Source organism: Corvus cornix, chromosome 2 (assembly GCF_000738735.6).
Source record: "Corvus cornix cornix isolate S_Up_H32 chromosome 2, ASM73873v5, whole genome shotgun sequence".
NCBI classification, from domain to species: Eukaryota; Metazoa; Chordata; class Aves; order Passeriformes; family Corvidae; genus Corvus; species Corvus cornix.
The window spans coordinates 47,853,672-47,871,305 of record NC_046333.1 but is presented as its reverse complement, the minus strand read 5'-3'; the positions used below and the strand labels follow the sequence as shown (position 1 = coordinate 47,871,305).

Here is a 17,634-nt window from a genome sequence, read left to right as displayed (position 1 = left end):
CACTGGGGAGATTACCTTCTCTTTTTAACGTCTTGCCTTATGATGAGTTCTTTTAGCTATAAATTCATCCCACAAGGTCCGTGAGAATGACCCACTGTGCGCCAGCTTTGATAGACCTCGCCCGGGAACAGTCATAAAGACAGAAGGGCAGCAAGTTCCTGCTACACACCCCAGTAACCCACAGCCTCCCTCTGTGCACACAACTCCCACGGATGCAGTAAAGCCTGATTTAAGTGCCAGCAGAGAGACTGGTAAGTACAGATTGTCTGACAGAATTGATCTTCCACTCGAGGTAAATAGCAGGGCTTTTTTCAAAACCTCAGCACTACTTCAAAGTGGCGTCTTAAGATATAGCTTATTGTGGGTAAGGTTAGTGGTGCAAGTTCAGGCACAGGTAAATGGCTGGTTGCAGAACTAAAATGACTTCAGAAATAAGTGCTTACTGGTGTTATTTTGAGCAGTAGCTTGTTGTAGACTGTTCTAAATGCCAAAAGCTGTTAAATGTTATTGTGATTTTGTGGAGTGGACCCTGCATTAGGAAGAAATAGCTTTTGTGAAAACTACCACTTACAGCTAGAAATATTTTTCAGCAAAAACAACTTCAAGCCTTGTTTAAATTGCAGACAGCTCTATGACAATAAGTTCAGAGAAATTCTTTGAATCCAGTGAAGTTCTTACAGCACAGGAGATGAAGAAGTCTGTAAAATAAATGTGATTGCTACAGTGATTTTTATTGTGATTTACAGTGATTTTTATTTTTAAAATGTGATTTTTATTCTTATTTTATTTAGGAGGTCAGCCCACTGAGAGTACATCTCACTAAAATCCTGTCTACCTACATAAATCTTGATCTGCTCCAAAGTCCCAAGACTTATCTTAAATATCCTGACAGAGTTAGGGTCTTCCTGCTCTATAGGAACAGTGCAGTTAATAGTACTCAATATTGGCTCAATATTGAGCGGGCTGAGACCTTAATTTTTTCTCCTGTTAAAATTATCACCACTGTCTATCTCACTGAACCCAAAGCACAAAACCCCATGCAAGACTCCTACACTTGGAGAGATGCAGTGGAGTAGCTTGATTTTCTTTTCTTGTTCCAGCTCCTAGCTGCCAATAGCCAGGCAGAAGAGAATGGAAGGGACATCAACACATAAAGAAATGTCCTGACTTGCAACCATTCCTGTGGGAAGTGAAAGGGGATCACTGTTTCTGACAAGTTGCTCATATTCTGACGTGTGATATCACAGTTTCACACTCCATTTACCTGTCCCTTGTACCTGTCTCTCGCTGTGACCTCTTTAAGGTTATTTTGAATGCAGTGTGTTTGTGCAAAGCCCCTAATTAATGACACACTGAATAGAACTAATGCTATGGTTCGTGTTAATACATGACAGGGTTGAGGTGAGTTGAGGGTCCAGTCCTTCCTCTCCCACAGGTATGACTCTCTCCTGTCTCAGAGTCATCTGCAAAATGGCATAAGAATCCTTGCTTGGCTGCTGAGGGGATGCAGACTTTCAGTACTTAAAATGAACTTGCCTCAGTAGTGACAGTCCTTAAAATAAACACAAAGCATCCTCATGAAGGAAGAAGTGACCCCACTTCCAGAAAATTGAACTGTCAAGAAATTATGCAAATAGTAACTATGCTGGGTATACTTTGGTAACCTTGTTCCATTGTATCTGAACATGCAGGTGTTGTGTCCACAGCCTTGAAACAAATTTCTGAAACTTCATAGATACACAAGAATGTTTCAAATACTGGTGTCAGCATTATCAGTAACATTACTGATTCTTTTACCACAGTTTGAAGGGGAACTGGCACCATGTTTCTTGGCCCCAGAAAATCTGGATTATGATGGATACCATAAATAGATGGAACAGATGAAATGCTTCCACCTGAAAGCACTGTACTATATGGACTGCACCCCAATGCTGAGATGGGATTCTTGACAACAATATCAGATAATCTCTTCAAAACTCCTTTGGAAATGCAACCCATATATACATGGGAGAGGGATCAGGCCAGTCTGCAGAGAAAGAGGTGAAGTTCTTCATCCAGTGTATTGTCAGTGCTGTTAATGACAGGTGGAATACACATCTTACTGCGTTACTTCAGCAACAGACATAATTTCTGGGGGTGGGGAGGGGGGGGAAGGCATCAAATTAGAAAAGATCAGATGAGTGTTAATGGCTGTGATAATGCACCAGCCTGGCTAAGGTGTACTGCACTAGGAACACATTTGGACCAAAGGGATTTGGACCAGAGGAACACCTAACCTGTTATGCAGATAATTTCTTTTTCATGTTGAATTTAACGTGGGGTGGGAAACAAGGTATGGACCTATCTCCTTTTTTTTGTATGCTTTTATAAGTAAGTACAGCAACAAAAACTTACTAACAAAAAGGCGTGGTTGGTTGAATTGGTGGGTCTGGTCTTGACCTCTGTCCTTTGTTCCCATCTCCTGCATGATAAAACCTCTTAGGGTAGCTTTCCTATGCCTTCCCATTTGTGCCAAGCATAGGAAGTCCCTCCTAGACTGCACTCCTTTTTCTGCTGCACTCACAGCACAGCCTAGAAGTGGTGTGCAGGCTTTCCATGCCAGGAAAGAGCCCAAGCAGAGGCTCTCTCACTGCTTCCCTTCTTCGGCACTTGATCTAAACAGGAGCCCGTGGCTGTTCCAAGGGACTTCCCCTGCAAGGAGTAGCAGAAGAGAAGGTTTTCAGGGAGTTTTAGTTTTCTGGCAGTCTGAATAGGTAAAACCTGGCCAAGGAGGCTGTCTCATCACCTCTTAGCCTCAGCACCTCACCACAGAACCTGGAGTTTAGCAGAACAATAACACTGTTATTGTTTTATAATAACAACCTGATAAACTATCAGGTTCTGGGTTAAATGGACCAACCCTAGTACAAGGATAAGCTTTGTCCCTTAATAAGGAGTTAACTGGGACATTGTAGTTCTGTTCATAGTCAAGATATGTCAGACACACAGATACATTAGTTTAGCCAAACTCATTCCAGAAAAATGTAAAAGAATGGGTTTTAAGCACAGAACATCACTGGTGCTGTGCTTAAGAGATTAAATGAATAAAGGAGCAGGGAAGGAAAATGTAATCACAAATCTCAGCTAATTCTGTTTTCTGATCTTGCCATCTTCTGCATCTTCCTCTCTGAGTGTAGATCTGAGAAACTATGTCCAGATGCCCCAAAGCCTGGCATATGATGAGACTGAGCCTTCAGCTCCTTATCCTTACCAGAGTTAATTAAAGTCCCCTGTGACTGCCACTCTGGTTCTGCCTTTCTCCATTCCTTTCTTTACTCTCTCCTTTTCCTCTGAGTGCTCTTTTTTTTCCTCTTATCACTATCAGATCATGGAGGTTTTGCAGGAGGAAATGTGACAGCTCTGCATGCAAGTAGCCAAACATTGCTTCATCTCCTGGGGGAAACTTGTGCTTTTCATGCTCAGTTCCCATCCACTTTAGGGAGTCTGGACTATAATATATGGCATTCATCATTAAGTCTGCCAAAGCTAGGGATGAAACAGAGGCTGAGCTGCATTAATGAATGCTGTGATTTCAATTCCTGCTCATTAGTACTGTTATGAATTGTTCTTCAGTTATGTTCTGCCTCAGTTCCAGAGCAGGCCTGCAGGGAGAAAGGCTCTTCTTGGGGGTGATTTGTGTGCGCCTGTGCCTCTGCTGTGTTTTGCCTAATGCCTGAGACAGCAAGGACTGTGGGTGGTGGAGGGGGTCATGGAAACTATTAGGTACTAGAGAAACACAAACTACTGATCACACTTGACTGAAAATCAAGACAATTCCAGGGTGTATCCTAGTAACAGCAGTCATCCCAAGTCCACCCCAATGTGTTAGTAAGCTTCAGGGGTCAATGCTACCTGAAAATGTAAAGCTAAATAGAAGCTGCTAAGTGTTAATTGGTTTGCAACAATTCCTCTCAATACCATTGCCAAAAAGACAGCAAAGGTGAGGGAGGGAGCATCTCTGGTTTTTATCTAAGAAAATGAGATGTTTGTACTCTTCTGTAGAAATCAGACTTGAAAGTAGAAGAGTCATAAAGAGTTGATTGCTGGGATTTCTATTGGCTCTGTTGTATTGTCCTGGACAGGTCAAGAATGTTCTGGATGATATTCTTGAGATGCTTCCTGAGAAGCTTAACGTAGCAGAAATCATGCAGGATGACTACTGCCTGGAGACCCCATGCTCTTGTTTGCGTCGAAGACTGTAAGATGATGAACTTTTCAGAGATCCATAGGTCTTTTAAACAGCTGGACCTTGGTCTGAAGGCAAATTACTTATTTCAGGGGTTTTTGTGGCTTTTTTGGAAATGAAAGAACAGTTATTCTTTATGTATGCTTTTTATTTTTCTCCAAAGGGGGAGCTGATGTTTTCTGCTCACAGGGAAGAGCTGCAATACACACTCTTCTGTGATGTTATGCCAGACACATGGACTAAACCAGCACATCCATTCACACACAGCTTTGTCCACTGGTAAGTACCCCACAGTGACAGGGTTTAGCTACTATGCACAGAGCTATTCCAGTGACTCAAGCCCAGCAGCTCTGTTCCATTCATTTTTCTTCCAAATTTTGTCCTAATGGAAAGTCAGTTTTCCTTTGAAGTGGGTTTTGTAGAAATGCCAAGCACTTTGCTAAAGCGAAGGCTCCGTCACCTCCCTTTGTCCCAAGTACTAGGCGTGTTCAGCATCTTGTGGAATTCCTTTTCCCTTAGCCTTCCACCACCAGTGGTTAGACATGGATGAAATAAGCATTGTTTTGGGAAATTCTTCTGATACCTCATGGCAATGTATGCTCCATTATGCCATTATTCAGAGCCTCTGTCAGACTTCCTTATGCTCCGGATTTGGACTTTGCTCTGGCTTATTGGTAAATGCACGAATGAAGATGCCATCAGACAACTTGCATTTAAGAAGCCATCAGCTGTTAGCAAATTCTGGCAGTTTCTGAAGGTCTGTTAACATGGCTCACGGTGATGTTCAGGTTTCTCCCCAAGACAGCATTTTACAGGATTGAGCATACTCACAATTCCCTGCTGCCAGCAACCCATCCCATGCTGATGACCTTCTACAACTGGTTTCAGACATATACTTGCATCAGGGAAACAACAAATTCCACTGAAACAATTACCTTATATAATCTTATACTTTCTGGTGTCTTCAGCAATGTACTTTCTCTGTAGACAGAAGTACTCTTTACACTTGAAATCTGTAGTTTGTCTAAAGTTAAGGCAGGGGCTATTGATGCTTCTCTTTTAGGGTTACTGATTTTCTCATGTGGTGCTGAGAACTCAACATCTGGACACAGAACCTTGTGCTGCCAGCAGTGGTGGGGCTCACTGGCTTGTTCCATCCTCAGTCCTTTCTGACAGGTCAGCAACATCGGTTGTAGGGCACCAAGCATATGGTTTTCAATGCCAGACATTTTTCTTTAACCATTGGTGTTAGCTATGTTTGTGATGCTGTTTGGAGACTTAATCACAGTTTAAATAAAAAGATAAAAATCACCTTAATATCAGAATAATCATCTCCTGAAAGCAGGGAGAACAACCCAAACTTGTCCTCAGGCTACTCAGCAGTGTGAAGACAAAGCAGCTAAGGAAATAAAAGCTCAAATTTCATAGTTTAAAAAAGGTTTAAGAATGCAAGTTTTTCTACCTTTATTATTTAACCAATTCAGTGCATATGTTATGGTACCATTCTGTTTTCTTCCATAACAGTTATGAGGATAAGAAGAAAAATAAATCAGTCTCCCAATCCTCTTTGTGTAGTCATTGCCACAGTAGGGATAGAAAGCGTTTAGCAGTGTAATGAATAAGCAGTATATCTCATTTCTTGTCACAATCACAGCATATTAGCTGAGTTGGTTAGAGTATGGTGCTAATAGCACCAAGGTTTGTGGGTCAATCCCCATACGGATCATTCATTTAGGACTTGGACTTGATGATCCTTGTTGGTCCCTTCCCACTCAGAATATTCTGTGCAGCTACGAATGTAAGCTTGTATTAATTCTGAACACCACAGTGAAGCCACAGGAGTGCTTGGTAACAGTGTAGCTCAAATTCTGCACGGTCACCAAGGGGACGGAGATAAATCCTTCACTTGCCTAGCAGAAAGGTGGCCAGGAGCTCCTCACAGGACACTAGCTGGGCTGCCATCCTTCTCTAGAGAAGGGCAGACCCCACACAGTCTCAGGCTTGAGCATGACGGCCCAAGAGGGGTAGGCTGACAGTTCTGACATTAAAATTGCTGTCTGGATATTGAATTATTGAAAGCACTCTTCTGTTTTTTAAAGCTGCAATGCAGAGCAGAACAGCTGGCCTTTGGATAAGGTGTGCTTGACTGCAGATCTTACCAAAAAGACCAAAGAGTATGACCACCCAGCAAGGGAAAGAGCCTGTATCTGTGTGCTTTCCATGGAAGGTAAGAAATAAACTTAAATTGCTTGATATCCCAGTTCAGGAACTCTATTAGTAGTTAAGTTGCATCAAGAGTTGCACTAAAGCATTGTGACCCAATGAACAGCACCAAGAAGCTTAGGAATGGTGGTGGATTGTTGGCATTTGTCACTGTGACTTTACATTTCATACCAGCTTGGTGTCCTAATCATTAAATATACTTCCTGCATTTAAGTAACTGTTAAGTGTGTCTGAACAAGGGCTGCATTGTAGTAAAGCAGCAGCTCTAACGTAACTGAGGTTCAGAAGCTTAAGGACTATTCCAGAAACTATAAATTTCACAATAATGAACTTCTCGATATTTTTTGCAGCTCTTAGAGATGCAGAATAGGGTTAGTAGTTACCACATGTTGGCAACCTGGATCAAGTAATCTACACTATTGCAATTTAAAAAAAAAACCCCACAACCTAACCCCCCAAAAAACACCAACCAACCAGCCAAACCCCCAAAGCCACAAACAACACCACAAAAATCATCTATCCTGTTTTTTTCTTCCACCTTGACCGAGTTGCCAATTCTAAATAAACAGATATAAAGAATTCTGAATGTTTTATTTGCTGGGTCATAATACTTACACAAAGCTTTTGGGGAGACATACCACGAATAAAGGAAGTACTTGAGAACACCTGTATTGTGGGTCCCTTCCAACTCAGAATACTCTGTGATTCTGTGATTAGCATGAGGTATAATGACACAATTTGGTAGGCAAGGTATAAGAATTAAAAGAGATTCTTTTATCTGGATTTTCAAGCAGTCTGTTATTGCCATAGTTGTAATATGATTGTAGGCTGTCCCTGAATGGAAACCATGCTCATCTTTTTGTGCTGCAACCCCTCTTGTAACAACTTTCACATGATAAACATTGTTCTTCTGATTCTGCATCTTCCTGAGACTGAAGCATCTAGTTCAGGAACAATTCTAGCCTGCTGTCAACATGAGATTTTAGTTTTAACTTAGAAAAGCTGTCAACAAAGTTACAGCTCATTAGAGAAAGGTGAGTGACTCCCAAAGGCAATAGAGAATCACTGTCCTTACTCATCCTCTTCACCAGACCCGAATAAAAAGAAAGCCACTCTTTTGGACAGGAGTTGCTACTACAACAGGTAAACCCCCAAGGGGAAAGTTAGGGTGGGGGAGTGGAGCAATGGCAAGGATGTCATTTGAATGGTGCTTTTTGAAATGTGAGCATCAACTTTTCAGAGGTTTTTTTTCAGACATCTGTCAGTCCAAGGGTAATACGGTTCACTCCTCATCTGGAGATGAGGAAAGTATCAAGGAACCTTGTGAGTGCAGTTTAGGCTGGTGTTGGTGTTTGCATATATAAAATTTCCTGTCACTGCAATCTCTGCTTTTAGTAAAAGGGCCTGTTGATGAAACCACAGGTACAGTCTGGGCAGCTGCTACGTACTCATCTCTGCATTCATACAAAGAGATGATGCACAGCAGTCCAACTAAATCTAAATCAACCAAATCTAAAATCTACACTACATCTGTATGTTCAAATGTAGCCTTAACTATTTAGCAACTGTTTAAACCCAAATGATTCTGGTCTTGCTCTACAGAACACCATGTAACACATGTGCTACAATTACGGCGGGAACCACATGGGAGACCCAGTGGGGCCCATAGCAGAAGCACAGTTCAGGAATTGACTTCAGCAATGCCAGACATTTTTTTAAAGGCTATTCCACTGGATCAAAGGGAAACTAAAAATTATTATGAATGTCCAGCTTATAAAAGCAAAAGCAGGACGACAAAAACTTATGTTTGGACTTTCTGAAAATCAAGAAGTCAAGTAAATGGGTTCTGGCAGGAATAGCTTTACTCCTGGCAGTTTCGTACTAAGCTTTCAATAAAACGTGCTGCTTTCTCAATCTGCCTCACAGTAAAAGCAAAAGGAGATAAACGTTTTTCACAGTCAGCTGGAGCAGGAGATTTGCCTCACAAAAACACAATCCTTAATGTAACACTTGTGTGCTCTATGTTGTTATTTCCTCATCTGTCAATGTTGTGTTCATGTGTTTCTCCACATAATGATTATTGATCCTCCAAGCACCACTATACCTGCTATGGGAAAGTAAATGGTCTCAGCAGATGTCCCTCCAGGGCAGTGGCTGGGCATACCCTACAGGGAAACATCAGCATCGAGGTGTAGTTTGAATCACAAAATACTCCTCTTTAGATCAGTCTTTATTCTCTCTACATAAAATGAAATGTTTATCTTACAAGAATTTTAACATACTTTAACATGCAATACAAATATGTTGCATTTAAACAAAGTTGTTTGAACGTCTGGTTGTACAAATGAAAAAATATCTAAGTATGAACTGTAACTAAAAAAAAGTAATCCTGAACTCTGATTTAGACCAGTTACAACTGCTGGGTAGATGCTTCAGGCAGCAGGTGCACTACACAAAAACTGCTGGTGAGAGGTTTTGTTGGCTTTTTTTACTGGGATGATTTTTTAATTTTTTTTTTAACACTCTTCTACTTTCATGTTTCAGTGAATAATTGCACTTTGGAATAAAATTTTTAAAAATCATTCTCCCACTGATTGATTGCATCAGCTTTGGCTGGAATACAATGGCATTCGATGAAAGTACCCTTTCCTTCCTTGCAAGAACAAGTTCTATAAACTACAGGTGGTTGAACAGGTCCAGAAAGCAAAGCTGGAAAAATGGATCTTTATGGTCGAGTTGGTAGACAAAGGTGTTTTGTTTCTTTGAAGACGGGGATGCCTTGAAGGCAGTTGTTAAACACCCGTTCTGCAAACTTGCACAATTATATAAATAAAAATATTGCTCAAATTGACCAAGCTCTCCATCATGTGGTTGTGTAGCTCTGTTAAAAATTAACCACTCAAGGTTCAAGAGTGCCGTTTCATTTAACATATAGGTCTGTGCACGTAGATTTCTCTACCAAAACATTTTCCTGAGAGATCCTTTGCATAAGACCATATCAATCAAAAAGTTCCCAATACAGAAATTAATATGCTATACACTACAATTCTATTTTATATAAAACATAGTAATAAACTTTTGAAGTCAAAATTGTTAACATATTAACCAGTTGCAGGCACAGCTTGAGTTCAGTGTTGTCAATTGTCCTCCGCCAGTTGTTTTTGTAAACTAGAAGATGTGAGAAAACAGTGTTAGTGCTTTTTAGGAAACTCAGCTCCCCCATAAATTTCCACTGCTGAAGATGATAACTTCCAAAACAGCACTTCTATACACTTCAACCAACCAAGAGGGATTTCAAAATAGGCAAAAGTCTTTCCATTTTTGAAGTGTAAACAACTGTTGTCTGTGTACAATACACCTCACTTTACGTATACCTCACTTTAAAGAAGCTGATTTCAGCCTAGGAGAAAATCTGAAATCCAAGAAACTTCTTTTGTATAGATGCAGGATTTGTCCCAGGGCACAAGAAGTCAAATGTTATTTAAAGGGTTGTAACAGTTTAAAAAGGAATCAGCACAGGGCAGAACTCTCACCTTTCCAGGTACTCCTTGACATTGTTGTAGCCGTAGAACTTGGCCAGGTGGATGAGCATGCCGGTGGCACAGCGCCCATCCCGCCGGCGGCAATAGCTGCAGTTGCACACCCCGCGACAAGGAGGACAGATCCAGGCCTGCAGGGGCGTGAGTGTGGGAGGGGGGTAAAAGCAAGTTATGAAAAATGCTATATTTGCCTTCCTGTTGCTCCGAAAAATATGAGTACAGCTTCCCTACCATGCGATTGTTCAGAGGTTTTAAAAGCCTCTGTCAGCCAGCCAGCCAACCTTATTAACACTTCCCAAATTCTGCAGGATTAGAGGAATTATTAAGTGCTTGAATACTTCTTACTCTTGAAGCCTCAGGTTCTCTGATGTGCTCAGTACTGATTTTCAAATAGACTGAGGTCTTCTATAATGCCTAAGGATAATTCACTCTATGCCAGGCTGACTGTAGTCAACTCCCTAGAAAGAGAGGGATACCCACTGTGACAAGTTCCTTCGGCTCTACCTGCCTGCTGGTACGGCACAATTCCTGGGACTGAATTAACCAGCTGGTACATGAAGTCAGGCATCTCCAAGCTGCTCAGCAACTGCACATAAAAGCACAGGTGCTAACAGAACAGCCACTGCCACACTGGGCCACCACATCAGTCATTAGTTAGTACTACACATCTGTTCTTGGCAAAAAAGTTTGAACACCATTTTACCATGAGCATGTTCTTATCATCACAGATCACTAACAAAACTGTATTCATTACACTTTCATTCCAGGCTCAAGAATGATACTTACTGGATCAAGCAGAGCAGACTTCACATCTTCACCATATCGATTTCGAAGACATGGTCCACAGAACTGCCCCCTTACTCCTCCACAGCCCTGGTTGCGACAAATTGTCTTTGTGTCAGTTGTCTTTTGTCGACACTGGTGGCAAGTACTACCCTAAAGGTGGAAAGGAAGAGAAAAACATATGTATGAAGGACACCTTAAATGCTCATTGATGAACTTCCCTAATAATAAGCACAAACTTCAAACCAAAGTCAAATTAAACAGTGAACAGCAAGTTCTGTCATTATGATAAATCATATAGCAACGCTAGGAGTTTTACAGACAGTGCCCAGTTTCAGTTGCATTGGAAGTCTCAAATTACATTAGCCTCATGTCATAGCTCTGGTCCTTTCTTCTCTCTAGGAAAAACCTTAAACTATTGAGAAAATGATCTTGTAACTCATCTTTGCCAATACCACGAAGCATGAAATACATGGTAAGCTGATCTTTATGATAATCAGTAATAGCCATATCCAGTGAAAGCAAGGAAGGAGTTCCATTAAGAACTCTGGAAACTGCACAACATGTATAAAAATGTCATTTCTGGGGGTACAAAGAACAGCAGGGATCACTATTATTTAATGGTACAACACAACATTTTTATTAGTGAAAGAGATAAAAAGGATGCCAACTCTTACCAGGGGCAAGTAATAGCTATAGCAAGCTTAACTTAATAGCTCTGTGGCACAAAACCACTTCTTCTCAGAGGCAAAAAGCCAGTGGGGAATATGAACCACCACAGCCAAGCCCACAGAAGTCTGGCAAAGCTTTCAAAGCTGTACTGTGTGCCATAATAACGATGAGCTATACTCCCCAGAGCCTCAGGAAAGGACACCTTTTAGCAAACACCAGTGAAACAGTGAGAGACTTTTCATTTCAAGCACACAGACACACTGAAGAATATGGCAACCACTTACTAGAACTTTATCATAGATTTTGTCTCTAACAGCGATTGCAATGTTGTCCAAGTCCTCCTCAGTTATATCTTCTACTGGACGATCAGATGAATACTTTGATGATCTCCGTCTTTTGCGTACTCCACAATCCCCCTGCTAAACAAACTCATCTCAGTATGTATTGTTTGTCTGATGTCATGAAGTCTCTGTCACCACACCTGGTGACAAATTCCTTCATTTACAATGTGTATCCAGTCCAGAGCTGGCAGACTACAGGCTCAGGCAACCACTGGAAGAACAGGGTTTCCAAATCACTGCCTGTTTCTCTCCCTCTCCTCCATAATCTTTTCTCTACTACACTTTTTATTCATTTTATTTAATTCCTTTCCATCATTACTACTTCTATTTGCACAAATCCCTGACATGTTTTACTGCTAACTGTTCTTTGCATTCCCTGCACTCCTCCACTGTAACTCTTAATACTCCATTTCTTCCCTCTCAAAATAAGGAACTGTGATCATCTGCCTTCCCATGCTTTCCTCCTTCAATCTCCTTGTATGTTCTCTAGTTTCTTTCTCCAATAACAATCTCTAATGTGCTGCAAAAAAAACCTCTACTGAAGTTTTAGGTTAGTCCTGCCATACTCAGCCCTTTCTTATTATCCTGTTATTTGGAAGAGTACTCCACTCACGATTAAGTGATCTTTTTTTCCTTCTAAATACCATTCTCTTTGACTCCTATTCATGAATAAATCTCATCTGATTCTTAGCCTTCCCCATACCTGTCTCTGAAGACCTCATTTGTCCTTCACTCTAGATCAGTTCTGTTCCATCCAACACAGTAATTTACCAGCCTAAGTTCTCATTTAGTGCTACTCCTCTTCTAATAGCCAAGTTCCCTCTATAATGTTTCAACTGTGCCCAGCACTTGTTCCTACAAGCAGTACTGGGATCCAGCCTGTAAGAATTCAAACTTAAAAGAGTTTTCCTCATAAGGGCTATACAGAAAATATAAGCAAGACAAATTACCACCATAAGCTAGAGGAGGGGAAAAAACAGATTTTTAAAAATAGGAAGAGTAAAACCTGCAACTTTTCAATGGCTAGCCTGTACATTACCAGTTTGCTGGTGCAGATTCCTTTAAATCATACTCAGTTCAGCCATGTAACTCACATCTTCCCTCTGTTACTTCCAGAGGATTTCTGCCTTTTTTTCTGAGTCTGGTAACAGAGAAGATCTGCTTTGTCACCTCCATCACCCTACTGCCTTGCCACTCCAAGGCCTTCTACATTACAGGCTCTAATAATTTCCAGATGAAGAATAAATAACGGACCACAAGTAAAATGCCTTTATATGCTTGAATAACACTGGTCACAAAAAAAACCCACTTAACAGGTAAAAGATGAGACAGAAAGGCCTGGAGATAACTTCTCTGTAGCTAATCCCAACCAAAGATTTTCAATAACTTTGTGTAGGATGTGACATCTGGTCTAAGTGCTGGTCAACAATTTAAATGTTTCCTAGTTCCTGACTACTAGGGATATCAAAATCTGGCAAATACCACACTGAGTCTCTTCAAGAGGTTTTGTTGCCTATAGCTACGGATGTGTTCTGCAAATTTGACAGCCGACACAGTGAATTTTTCCAAGGCAAATTTTTCTGGTGGACGAGCATTTCTGGTTGGGTTCATTCGACGTGTTATCTGGCCTTCAGAAAAAGTCCTCCTTGGGGTTTTCTTCTGTTTCTAGAAAAAGAAGGAAATTACAGTGTCTGTCTTTTCAGTTATGCCTGTAGTGTCAAACACTAGGAACAATCTGAAAATCTCTGTACCACACTTGTACTATCATGAATTGATCTGCCATTCTCCCACTCGTTATTTGTTAAGCCAAACCCCACCAATTACACTCCCTATGAACTATACCTTTTTGCTACTTTTAAAACACCACACCATCACGCCAAATTCCATTCCAGTCAACATCACAGAACTACACCAAAATTTAACAGGCTGCCACCTTAAGGTGGAAGCTAGTTCTCACTGTTCTTTGGTAGCTAAATATTCAGATTTTCCCACAATCTGACTACACAATTGAGGAACATTGAGGAATATGCAACTTGAGGATCAATCTGAATTCTAGTTAATTTTCTTTCAAACTTTTTAAACTGAAAGGGCATTAAGAAGCTGCTTCATTTAGTTCGAGATTCCTAATTTGGAGATTCTTGGGAGGTGCAAGATACCCTCTTCCTACTCTCACACCTGCCAGTTACTGTGTGATTGAATTCATGCAGCGGAAGTCCTGCATGGACATCTACCAAAGACACGGCCCTTCAATGTTTCCTCAAATCTTTTCAGTTTATAAGATACATGGGAAAATGCTACTCTACAGAGAAAGAAGGGTTGACACTCCTCTGCTTAAAGCTGAGAAAAGTCAGTTGAAATAACTACTGTATCATTCCAGTTTGTGTTAAATGGTTCAACTTCATGGTACTTCCCAACCAATAGCAAATCTATAAAAATGAAGTGACCAAACCCGAAGAAAACCAGAACAAACTGCTGAAAGTTTCTGATGAAACCTGTTAATCCTAAGTCTAACAAAAATTACTGCCACCACCAACCAGTACCGGGAACTTACTGAAGGAGTCGAGGCAGGTGTTTTCACTGGGAACAGGTCCGGTATGGAATTCAGTTCTGCCAGCAGCTGGGCAAGCTGGAATCAAGTGATGTCACATTGAAAACTCACTGCAACTTGCAAAAAAAGCCACACCACCTACTATCCACTCTCCACATGCACTTCAAATTATAGCTAAGCATGTACATTAAACCTTTCTGGAAGCACCTAAATAAAGTGGGGCTCATAAAAGGGGTTCATTTACTCCTGAATGAGCAAGAATTCTGCCAACAATACTAACTTCACAGCTCCCACTAATTTTTACTGGGAATTAGAACTAGCCACATTTACATAGTATCTTGTCAAAACAGCACCAAAGGAGTGCATTACAACATAGTAATGGTTGATAACGAGAAATTCAGTTCATATGATAGGAGGGAGAAAAGAAAGACAGGGTGCCAGAAGACAGTAAGGTGTTCTCAGTGAGCTTTTATTGACAGTAGATACATCTGTGCTCTTTGCCAGAGACCTCAGTGTCCCCTTAAGCAGGGTAGACACTGGGTACACGCTCATTACAAAGTCACAGAGCAACTAAGCCCCACTGGCAGTTCCCCCCATGCATGTTCTGATGCATGTACAGCATCAGAAGCACTTCAGCAGGATGATCATTTCTTGCACTGTGTATGAGTTGTCTTGGAGGAACATTTCCACAGAAGCAGTGGCTGATAGGTACAAAAAAAACACTGACCTGTTCTGGAATTCCAGAATGAGGCTAACTTCTGAAAAGCCAGTGGAAGTGGGGATGAGCCAAGCTGCTAGCTCTGAGATTGCCACAGCCATCAAGAGATTAAAAGCTGAATACAGTATTTCTCAGTAAATACTTCAGTGTAGCATTTATTAAGTGCTATTTAATGCCATTACAGTACTGCTCCTAGGATGCCAGTGAATTTCACAGTGGTTGAACTGCAAGGAAGAGTGGAAGGTAAGAAGGACCAAGGAGCAGCAAGACCAACACAACAGCAGTGGGGATGGGGACACATGACAGATTAGAAACGCAGGTACAACGCTGAAGCAAGTTTTTACACAGGAGCGAGCTGTAGGCCCACACCAAGAGGTATTGTTTGAGCCCCAGGAGTGCTTGGCAGCTGCAACTCTTCCTGAAACACAGTAAAACTGAAGGAGCTACTAAAGACTGAACATCAGTTCGGATTATACAGCAGCATGATAACTAAAGAGAGCTGATGGCATGTTGGATAATAGAGGAAAAAACATTAGGAAATATCAGTTGCTCTTTTCCGCACCTACACACAGGTTCAGCAGTTATATAGTAAAACATTACTGTAAAAATCACATCCCACACAACTGAAAAATCACATTTATCATCCTGAGCAGTTTTTAGCTGGCTTTCCAATCAGTAACTGCAGCAGATTTGTCATACACAAACAAAAAGTAGAAACACTTTTGTTCAAATGACACCATATAAACCACCTGAAAGGACCAGCGGGTTTTCTGACATGTTCTGAATATAAGGCTGCAAAACTTGGTCATTTGTAACTTCATTCACATCCACATTAAAAATGCTTAGTTCTGTTCTGGTTTTAAATTTGACTTGAGGTTATTTTAGGGGTAAATGTCTGAGTTCTGAGGGTCCTCTAGGGTTTTCCCAGGTAGAAAAATTCACCATAAGATTTTCCCGAAGTTCCAGCACAAGCTAAAGGTAAGTATGCTAAAAGTAAGTACTTGTATGTAAATGTCAGAGAACAAAACACTGCTCTTAAGTCTTACCATGGCTTTATTTTCTTTTATATTTATGGCTCTCTTAAGCAGTGCACTGGAACTTTCCTCCTGTGTTTCCTTAATGTCTTCTTCAGACTCTGAAGCAGAGCCCTCTACTTTGTCTGACCGCTTGAGGCTTATTTCTTTTGAAAGAGGTGTGAGAGATTCACTGTCCTTTAGAGGTAAGTCAGACAAAGCCTGTTCAGGCACTTTTTTCTCAGATGACTTTCTGGTGGGAAACTGTAAAGCAACACGAAGGCCAAAGCTTCTTCTCTTGGGGGAAAACTTCTTCTTCTCTTCCTCCTCTTCCTTCTCATTACCCAATAAATTATCGCGTTCTTCATCACTCAAGTCTGACTCCACCATCTAGAGGCAGGAAAAATCCCATGTTACATTATTGGCTCTGACACAAGGGAGGTCATTTTTAAATCACTAGTTCTAGACAGCAGTCTTTCCACCCATCATACATTCACCTACATTAACAAATTTTCAGAAGTTCACAGTATGCAACTTCTGCCTGTGCAGAGATCAAGAAAACATCTACATACTAGTATTGCCTAAGATAGAGACATGGCTGTCTCCAGAGGAACAATCTTGCCCAGTACAATCTACAAGCAGTGGAAGCATTTCTAATATGTGATGCTATATTAAATAAAGCATTTTTTCTCTTTTAAGACAACATGTTTTAATTCAGCATGAAGAAAGAACATCACAGTGTATCAGAAAGATTCCTACTAGAACATGAGGTTTACACAGAAGAGACAGAAAAAAAAGAAATCAACATATACATTCACATGTAGGTGTGACTGCCTTTACCAGAACTTCTTTCTTGTTCACATGCACCTCGTTTGAAGCAAAGCCCTCAAACACTTCCGTTTCAGAGTCGGTGTCCTCAGTGAAAATCCTCCGCAGCTCTTCAGTGAGGTATCTGGACTGAAACCGGAGCCCCTGCAAAAATACCACTCCATAGCTGTGAGAGACAGTCAGATAGACAGTATTCACACAGCCACAATAAACAGGTTTTGAGGGTCAAGACAGTGCCAACTAGCTAGCATACTGTGAAAGCATTTTGCAGGCAAAGCCTGTCAAAAGAAACAAACAACAAGAAGACAACATTCAGAGTTTCAACACTGAGTTATTTTAACTTAGCAAGACTCTTTTTCTTCATTTTGAGGACAGGGCTTTAACTGAGCTACTTGTTGTGGGGTAAACTTTCTTCTTCACATCTTCCTCCCCTTCTTCATTACTACCCAATAAAAATAAACTATCAGTTTTCTTGCATGTAAATTACATGTTGTTTTATATATTTTCTTCTGGATGTAAAAAACCAGGCCTTGAACAGAAGAAAATACAAATGAGAGATGGGGTCTGCTCCTCATGCTGTTACACCATTACTGAACTGACCAATATCAACACAAATCCACAGAGCTTTGACTAGCCTAAGTAACGTCCCTCCACCTTTCAACTTCTCAACTCTCTGCTTTTTTGGTGCAGTTTATCATTCACATGTGTTCTCCTCAGTTTCAGCCTATAGACCAGGAAGTAAAA

The 17,634-nt window shown here is 40.9% G+C and overlaps 2 protein-coding genes across 3 annotated transcripts in view; one reads left to right on the top strand and one right to left on the bottom strand.

Moving 5' to 3' along the window:
- DNAH11 (dynein axonemal heavy chain 11) overlaps positions 1 to 17,634 on the top strand; it is a 112,409-nt gene that overhangs the window by 90,225 nt on the left and 4,550 nt on the right. The window contains 6 exon segments of the mRNA XM_039569365.1: positions 77 to 251; positions 1,803 to 2,040; positions 4,389 to 4,504; positions 5,289 to 5,401; positions 6,325 to 6,452; positions 10,755 to 16,268. Coding sequence (XP_039425299.1) covers positions 77 to 137 — 61 coding nt within the window. The 3' untranslated portion in view covers positions 138 to 251; positions 1,803 to 2,040; positions 4,389 to 4,504; ... (1 more) ...; positions 6,325 to 6,452; positions 10,755 to 16,268.
- Positions 7,021 to 16,985, bottom strand: CDCA7L (cell division cycle associated 7 like). 2 transcript variants are annotated; one of them, XM_010399049.4, is made up of 8 exons: positions 16,903 to 16,985; positions 16,096 to 16,452; positions 14,335 to 14,409; positions 13,266 to 13,448; positions 11,727 to 11,858; positions 10,774 to 10,923; positions 9,982 to 10,118; positions 7,021 to 9,616 (listed from the first exon to the last, which is right to left on the bottom strand). In XM_010399049.4, exons 2-8 carry the CDS (start codon positions 16,450 to 16,452, stop codon positions 9,586 to 9,588), a joined length of 1,065 nt encoding a protein of 354 aa, XP_010397351.2. In that variant the 5' UTR covers positions 16,903 to 16,985; the 3' UTR covers positions 7,021 to 9,585. The 2 variants fall into 2 exon arrangements, with proteins under 2 accessions (XP_010397351.2, XP_039404254.1); XM_039548320.1 differs by having other exon boundaries at positions 11,727 to 11,861; positions 16,875 to 16,961.

Coding starts and splice junctions, on each gene's coding strand:
- CDCA7L (XM_039548320.1), bottom strand. CDS start 16,452: ATGGTGGAGTCAGACTTGAGTGATGAAGAACGCGATAATTTATTGGGT. Junction 10,924..11,726: donor AAATCTATGATAAAGTTCTA/GTAAGTGGTTGC, acceptor TTCCACCTTTAG/GGTAGTACTTGCCACCAGTG. Junction 10,119..10,773: donor AGTCTGCTCTGCTTGATCCA/GTAAGTATCATT, acceptor ACGCCCCTGCAG/GCCTGGATCTGTCCTCCTTG.